This window comes from Pogona vitticeps, chromosome 2 (genome assembly GCF_051106095.1).
Source record: "Pogona vitticeps strain Pit_001003342236 chromosome 2, PviZW2.1, whole genome shotgun sequence".
Taxonomy (NCBI): domain Eukaryota; kingdom Metazoa; phylum Chordata; class Lepidosauria; order Squamata; family Agamidae; genus Pogona; species Pogona vitticeps.
In genome coordinates, this window is record NC_135784.1 from 20808475 (window position 1) to 20817523 (window position 9049).

General features: G+C 42.0%; 1 protein-coding gene across 1 annotated transcript in view; it reads right to left on the reverse strand.

Moving 5' to 3' along the window:
- LOC110069838 (uncharacterized) overlaps window positions 1-5575 on the reverse strand; it is a 43892-nt gene extending 38317 nt beyond the window's left edge. Inside the window, exons 1-2 of the mRNA XM_078388304.1 lie at window positions 5381-5575; window positions 1901-3199 (exon numbers count right to left, since the gene is read on the reverse strand). Of these exons, the coding sequence (XP_078244430.1) occupies window positions 1901-2680 (780 nt within the window). The 5' untranslated portion in view covers window positions 2681-3199; window positions 5381-5575. The remainder of the gene's footprint in view (window positions 1-1900; window positions 3200-5380) is intronic.
- Window positions 5576-9049: the final 3474 nt, after the last annotated feature.

The window sequence follows — 9049 nt, forward strand, 5'->3', positions numbered from 1 at the left end:
TTTTCGTTTTCTCATTTTTAAAAATATATATAGTAGTACCTCGGTTTACAAATGCCTTGGTTCACATAATTTTGGGTTTACGAACGGAAATCCATTGAAAATAATGCCTCAGTTTACGTTTTCCTCCCCGCAGTACAAAGGAGGTTTTCCCAGGCTATAACCTCCATTGTGCCTGGAGGTTTATAGCGCCACCCCCATTCCTATGGCAAACATAGGAAAATTCATAATGGATTTTTCGCATTATGTAACGTCCTGGAAAATGCATTAAATTCATAAACTGAGGCACGCCTGTATGTAACATAATACGGCACAATATTGGCCACTTTGTATGCTTCATGTCTGAAACGAGATAGATGTTGTTGGAAATCCAAAAGTTAGTCACAACTGGAACAGCCCCAGTGAATTAAAGACATTTCTGTAGGCACCAAATCCCTGTTGATTCAATGGGCCTACTTTAGCTGCAGCTTAGGGTGTAATCAAATAGGGAGAAGACTCCCTGTGAAGCAACTTTTCCCAGAATAATCATGCACATACTTTTTCAGCCATCTGATCACACCCTTATTACAGTACAGTACAGTACTGGATTTCAGCCACTGTGTTGTTTGTTAGTGGAATTTAAACGGCTGTTGTGTATACAGTGGTGCCTCGCTTAACAGCTGTCAAACCTATTCAATGCATTCCAATGGGGGGGGAATTCACCAAAAATTAACGAAGAGTCAGGACAAAGCCAAATTAATTCTGCAAAGGTTTTACAAGGTGCACTAACGATTCCAACCACTTAAAACAGGTTGCAAACATTTTAAGACACTTTAAAAATAGCGAAAACAGACCTGTCAAAACCATTGAAATGCATTGAAACCTATTCAATGCATTTCAATGGGAGGGAAATGGACCAAAAATTAACGAAGAGTCAGAACAAAGCCAAATTAAGTTTGCAAAGGTTTTACAAGGTGCACTAACGATTCCAAGCATTTAAAACAGTTTTTGAACATTTTAAGACACTTTTAAATTAGCGAAAATGGACATCGTTAAGCGAAACAGGGGACCCAAAATGCAATCGCTATGTGAAGCATGGTCCCGAAATCGCTAAGCAAAAATCGCCCATAGAGAACATCATTAAACGATGCGGAAAATTCCTCAAAAAACCCATCGCTAAGCGAATACATCGTTAAACGAAGCAATCGCTAAGCGAGGCACCACTGTACTTATTAGAACATTATTGATAATTACCTGTTCCGCTTGTAACCACCTAAAGCCTGACATTTTATCTATTTTGCATATTTCTTGAACAAACTCTTTCCAATCTAATGCACACATAGATGGAACAGATCCTACCTCTCCTCTGTATGATACCACTGTTCAAATATTTTGAAAGAGGAGGGGCAGCATCTGTTCTTGATCATCTCAGGGTGCAGGGCACATAAGAACAGCTTAAGCGACAGCAAACCAGATTTAGGTTTTATATCAGGAAAAACGTCTTAACTGTTAGAGCAGTACAACAATGGAACCAGTCACCTCGAGAGGTGGTGAGCGCTCCAATGCTAGCGGCATTCAAGAGAAAAAGTGGACAGACATCTGTCAAATCTGCTTTCATTTGGATTGAGCAGGGGGGGTGGGATCCAATGGTCAGTGCAGGCCCCTTCCAACTCATTTATTGCAATTTTAAAAAAAATATGCAGTAGTACCTCGGTTTACGAACGCCTCAATTCATGTAATTTTCGCTTTACGAACGGAAATCCATTGAAAATAATAAATTCTGTGAGCTCTGCCTTGGAGTACTGTATGTGCGTCATCTCATCTACAGACAGGCTTATCCAAATGTAAGGCAGGAGTAGTTAAAATATGTAAATACATGTTGGTGGTCCCTTGAGACCATCCTTTAACTGTCTGTTCAGCTCACCTGCTGTTTCCACTCCTTGGGCTCCTCTTGGCTCAGCAGGAAGTCCTCAGCCAGGGCCACGGCTTGAGCACAGGTTTTGGGACCCCCTTCCTCGACCCAGCTCTGCATGTCCGGGGGCAGGACAGTCAAAAACTGCTCCAGAATCAGCATCTCAAGGATCTGTTCCTTGGTGCATTTTTCTGGCTTTAGCCACCGCCGGCAGAGCTCCCCAAGCCGGAGGCACACGTTTCGGGGGCCCTCCATCTCCCGGTAACGAAAATCTCGGAAGCGCTTACGCTGGATCTCAGCACTAATGCCGTCTTCACCGAGAACATATTCCTTTGTCGTCTGGTGACTGCCTCCATTTTCATCCTTTGGACTCTTATAAGCCTTGAGGGCTTCTCCCGAGGAAATCAAAATGGCTCCTTCAGCTCTCGGGCACCGGCTGGTTTCGGTGCCCTCTGGGAAGGAGACCTGAGAGAATTCACTGATGTTTTCATCAACTTGCTGCCATTTTGGATCTTTCCATGCCAAAGGACAAGTCAAAAATTCCTGCCTCTGGACCTTCCGATGTTGGCTGAAACCATCCTTGTGTTCCTGCTTAATCTGTAAAGCTGGTGTCCAGTTTGAAGACTCAACAAAATGGCAGCTCTTTCTTTCTCCTCCATCTTCTGTTCTCCACTCTGCATCCACAAGGCTGGATGGTTCTTCTTCCGTCTTCATCCTCACAGAGAAATCATAAGTAAAGAAAGGTTGGAAATCGAGGTCTAAGACTTTGAGGGCACTTCCTTCCCCAGACATGGTTTCACCTCCACATTTACTTTTAGTCTCTCAACCAGAAATGCCGCAAGGGGAACGGTGTCGAGCTTCTTAGCCTTCTTGAATTATGTCTCCATTCAATGAATTTTAATGCGTTTAGAAATTGTTCATAAATAATATGACATTTTAACATTGATAATGTCTTGAATTTTTAATCGTACTGAGGTTTTCACTGTACCGTAAGAGCCGCCTTGTGTCCCAGTTTCTCAGAGAAAGGCGAAAGAGAAAAATAAATAAATCCAAATAGAAAATAATAATCGGAGAATTGCAGAGCTGGAAGGGACCCTACGGCTCATCAAGTCCAGCCTCTGCCTGAGAGGCACAGTGGGGAATCGAACTCCCAACCTCTGGATCCACAGTCAGAGAACCTAAGCCACTCAGCTATAATAAGCTGATGTCATTGAGAAAGGTGGTGAGACGACTGTTCGGAGGGAGCACAGATCGTGGCAACGGGGAGCATCAATGTTTGCTGACTTCGTAACCCATAAGAAAGGCTTCTCCCTAAGAAAAGAAGGTAGAAACAGAGGAAGTTAAAACCGGCGAGGCATCTTCTCAGCCCCCCAAAGCAATATCTGATTATGCAAGGGTTGACAATGTGCTGTTTTCGGAAGCCCAGCTCTGAACCCACCCACCCTGTAGCATTTCTCCCCATGCCAGAAAGAAAAGTCCAGCATTGCCTTGGGGGCGGGAGTGTTGGAGGTAAAAAAAATATATCTGTAGGCCTGTCAATGTTTGTTATCCTTCACAAATACAACTTAAGAACAGGTGGTCTCTTAATTCCCCTTTCAAAGTACTAAATTTTTCCCTGTCCCTTGCTGTAAAAGGCAGGAAAGATCAATCTATGTGGAAAACCAAAAGGGAGGTGTCTGCTGATCCCAAAAAGAATACCCACATCATTTCTCAGGGTATTTCTGAGGTTTTTACCCACCCACCCTCCAAATAATAATAATAATCTGAGATCTGCAGAGCCGGGTGGGACCCTATAGTATAGATCATCAAGTCCAGACCCTGTCAAGGAGGCACTGCTGGGAATAGAACTCTCAGCCTCCGGCCCTGCAGCCAGAGATCTAACCCCCTGAACTATCCCATTGTTGCTCCTTATGTAGTCCCATAGGGCACACCTGTCCCCCAAATACATAGAAATCTCACTTAATACATCAGTTCAATCTGCCCAGTTGTTGACACCAAGATGCAAAATTATGCGAGTTGTAAATAGGATGCCAATTAAAAAAAAATCAGAATCCTGGTCCAGTACCTTTAACAGTAGTTGAAGTTGCAGATATTTGATGACAGCATTTGCTATAAACAAAGTGGCAAGACTGATCTGGCACCTTCTCTTTCTCTTCAAGACTTTGTATAACAAATCATAAAATAAAAGGTGCATCTACCTCCGCATTCTGGCAAGCCAAATTTCTCTTATTTATTTATTTATTACATTTTCCTCATGCTTTTTTCCTCCATGGAGCGCAGTTCTCCAACAAGCCTATGAGCAGGATCGGGAAAGTAATATTTCTCCTTATTTTTGTTTCCCAAGAGACTGCACTCAGAGGCAGACTGCATCTGAATATGGAGGCTCCTTTATGAAATCGTCATTATTGATCTCTACTGAAGACTTTCCTTTTGTGCAGAAGACACCCCCCCCATCTCATACGTAATTGTGCTGCTTATATGCTGCCCCATTGCACTTAAAGCACTCTCTCGGCAGTTTACAAATTAATTGTGCAGGTTAACCTCTGCCCCTCCTGCAAACTGGGTACTCAATTTACCAACCTCAGGATGATGGAAGGCTGAGTTAACTTTGAGTTAGCTATGTGAGCCCATCCGGATCAAATTCAGATCATGAGCAGAGCCTTGACTGCACTACTGCAGTTTAATCACTTCTCTCGAAGGCTCCAGCACATACTGTATCACCATATCTCAGCACCAGTTCTGACAGTATGAATATGTAGATACTTCTGATTATACTCTGCTTTAGGGTATAATCAGTATCAGTTTAACCTTGAACTGGGCAGATACTTCCGGACACCACTGCCTGACTTTGGTCCAATCACATTCAGCCTGGCCTACCTCATTGGGTTGTTGTGAGATAAAGTGGGGAGAAAGAGAGGCATGTACACTGCAAGAATAAAAATATAATTTAAAATTTAAACTAAGCAATCCATAGTATTACCTCCTCTGCGCAACACTATAAGGACAGGAACCAATCCACCGCCTCCCACTGTATTTGGCAACCCCATCGTCTGTCACTCGGACACTGATAAGAAACAACACTAGGTTGCCAACGATCTCCTCCCTCTCTGCTCCTGTGCTTCCAGCTGGAGTCTTGACACTCAGAAACAGATATTTTTAAAGGATATATATCTTGAACTTCTTTTCGGTATCAACTTCTGTATCAGGCAGGTGTTTTTCCAAAGCCAGCCCAACCAAACCAGATCAATAACTCTTAATTAAGTTTTCTACTGCTTATGGGCGAAACTTTCCAAAGATCCATCATCCTTCCAGAGATCTCAGGCTTCTTGCAAAGGCAAAGCTCCCCTCTTTCTTGAATGGGGAGAAACCTCCCCTTTGTCCAAACCCCGCCGCCTCCCACCACAATCATCATCATCATCATCATCATCATCATCATCATCATCATCATCATCATCATCATCATCATCATCGCCCCCTTCATTTGCAACTCACCCCCATGTCTTGTAAAGGACAGATCCTTCTCCTGAACGTCGGGTGAAAACAAAACAAGCAGCCCCCCCTCACCTGTCCGTAAAGGGGGCGGAGGGAATAATAATAATAATAAAAATAATGATAATACAGGAAGGTCCTCTCTCTTTTTCCATCCCTCCCGCTTCCAAGCTTCAGGGGCCTTTCTAGGAATCTCGACGCCATCGATATTAACCCTTTCCAAAGAGAGGAAAACATTCAATATGTGCGTGAGCCGACGTATAGCGACCCTAGCAGGGCTTTCGAGGTAAATGAGAAATTTAAGAAGTAGTTAGACCAATTCCATTCCCCCAGGGAATTTCCATGGCCCAGGGAGGATTCGAACCCAGATCTCCTGAATCCTAGTCAGTCACTCTATTTAGTTACACCACACTGGGAATCTGACTAGACTCTAGAAAACCTTTTTTTAAGGAGAGTAGAAATTTGCTGGACAGTGTTTAGAAAAGGAAGATTATGATTATAATTGTATTTATTTATTTTTACCACAGGACTGCACAATTTATCAAAAGGTTAAGCTCTTTAGACTGCTTTTGACCAGAAACGGGTTACCCCAATAGCATTATCTCAGCCATTTGCTGGATCTTCTCCACACGTGGTGGGGCATAAATTGCATGCACATAAATTCTGCATGGCTGGATTGCTGAGTGGTCTAAGTCTCTGGCTGTGGAGTCAATTCCCCAGTGTGACTTTTGGAAGAAAAGCCAGCCTGGGTGGTCTTGGGCAAGCTGCACAGTCCCAGAAATACCCCCAGAAGAAGGGAATAGGCAAACCACTTCCGAGTATTCTTGACCTGGAAAACTTCGAAATGGGTTGTCGTAAATCTGGACACTTGGTGGCAAATAATTGTCCTGGCTGCATCGCTCAGTGGTTTAGTTAAATGGCTGAAGAGCCAGAGGTTGGGAGTTCGATTCCCCATTGTGCCTCTTATGCCAGCCTGGGTGGCCTTGGGCCAGCTGCCCGGTCGCAGAAATACCCCCAGAAGAAATGAATGGTCAACCACATCTGAATACTTTCTACCTGAAAAATCCTGAAAAGGGTCACCGTAAATCGGAATTGACTTGCCAGCATATGATGATGATTATTAACTGCTGCGTTGATTTAATTTCTCCAGTCACAGAAAATTTGTCCTGTATCCAAGTAGTCCCATTTTACTTAATTATTCTTTGTTATTTCTACCTCCTGATTATGGTTACAGGTAGCCATAAAATGGGTTCAAGTAGCTGGCTCAAGGCTGTCTGAGCCCTGCATCCTTCTAAGGACAGTAAACTGAGTAAGTACTCAGCTTGATTTGGGGGGGGGGGGGCAATGTGCAGCCTGCACATTAGATTGGAAGCCAGCCAGAGAGAGATTAAGCACTATGGCAGCACACTTTGCTTTGCTTATGAGTTTGATTCATGGCAAAGATTTGAACAACACCATGAAGGCGAACAGATTTCTGGTGTGTACCGTGTTTTATGATTTATATTTATAATTGTAAACATATATACAATATAGTGGTGCCTTGCAAGATGATTACCTCGCAAAACGGTTAATCCGCAAGACGATGGGTTTTTGCGATTGATATAGCGCTTCGCAAAATGGTTTTCCCTATGGGTGATTTTTGATAGACAATGCTTCTGTCCGTGCGTCGCAAGACGGGATGGGGTTTTTTTGGGACCGTTTTTCACAAGACGACAATTTTGACAGCTGGGTCGGCAACTTGCAAAACAATTTATTTAGGGACCATTTTTCACAAGACAGCGATTTTGACAGCTGGTCCGCACTTCGCAAAACAGTTTTCCCTATGGGCGATCTTCGCAAGATGACAATTTTCCCCCCATTGGAATGCATTAAATAGATTTCAATGCATTCCAATGGGGAACCGCATGTCGCAAGATGTTTTGGCAAAACAGCGATTTTCGCTGAACGAACTAACATCGTCTTGCGAGGCACCACTGTACATTTATAATTATAATTTGTTTATAATTATAAATATAGTTTATAACTATAATTATATACAATTTAATTATATACAAGTAATTATAATTATAAATATGAATTATATAATTATATAAATATAAATTATATAATTATATATTATTCTAAATATAAATTATATTAAAATATAATTTTTATTTTATTTTATTCATTTTCTATTTGTTCCCACTTTTCTTCCTTTCTTCAAAGGTGCTGCGGTTCCCCCAGCTTCCAGGAAACTGAGAAGATTTTTTTTCTTTCTGTTACAATTTGTTAGACTTTATTTATTTATTTATTTGTTTATTTGTTTGTTTGTTTGATTGATTGATTGATTGATTGATTGATTGATTTATACCCCGCCTATCTGGACTACCAGACCGCTCTTTGTTGTTGTTTAGTCGTTTAGTCGTGTCTGACTCTTTGTGACCACATGGACCAGAGCATGCCAGGCCCTCCTGTCTTCCACTGCCTCCCGGAGTTTGGTCAAAGTCATGTTGGCTGCTTCAGTGACACTGTCCAGCCATCTCATCCTCTGTCGTCCCTTTCTCCTCTTGCCCTCACACTTTCCTAACATCAGGGTCTTTTCCAGGGAGTCTTCATATCCCTTTATTACCCATCCAATGTGGCTCAGGATTTCAGGGTGTTGTAATCTGGAAAAGTGTCTACAGTATATATATATATACACACACACACTTGTCCAGATTACACCCTGAAATCCTGAGCCACATTATATTTTATATATATATTCCCCAAGTAGAAGTAGTGTTTGTTAATTGTATAATAACCATGGGAGGAAGGGCAGGGCAGGCTGGAAGAGAGGGCTGGTCCAGGATTGCCTAGCGAGTTGCATTTCCGAGGGAGGAACTGAACCCAGACTTTGTCAATCTCCTCTCTGATGCTCAAACCACAATGTCAGGACCTGGGATGTTCCAGTACCAGCAAATTGCCTGTGCTGATAAATAATGTTTCAATAAAGCTTTTTTGAGTCATTGAAGGTATTTCACATCTATTATCTTGCTGTGATATTGTGTTCTGTAACTTTGAACCCCCAGGTATTGCTGAACTACAATTTCCAGCATCCCCAACAGTCGGCTGTGCTGCTGGGGCAGGAGAGATGGGAAAGTATGCTATTATACTTGCGCTGGACTGTAAGACTCAGGAACCCTGGATCTGAAATCCTGTGAGGATACAAATAAGTAGAAGGATAGCTGCATTTGCCTGTTGGCACTTATGGGCAGAAAGCAGATACAGTATTAAATAGATATTTTTTAAAAACCCACAAATAGAGAAGCTAAGTAAGTAGGTGATAGATAGATAGATAGATAGATAGATAGATAGATAGATAGATAGATAGATAGATAGATAGATAGATAGATAGATAGATAGATAGATAGATAGATAGATAGATAGATAGATAGATAGATAGATAGATAGATAGAAATTATTTCTCCATAAAGCAGAGGAGGGGAAGAGAGGTGTTCCCGTTTCATATGGGAATTCAAAGCCGTTATGCCTTTGAATGTGTTTTCGGTGTTTCTTGTGTTTACCATTTTTCTTAGAGTGGTATTTGATCCTTTTAAATATTTGTATATTTACGACTTTTAGCTTTAAAGATGGTCTTTCAATGAGGTAAGCTACCTTGAGTTCTCTTGGTGAGGTGAAGCAAACATATTTTAA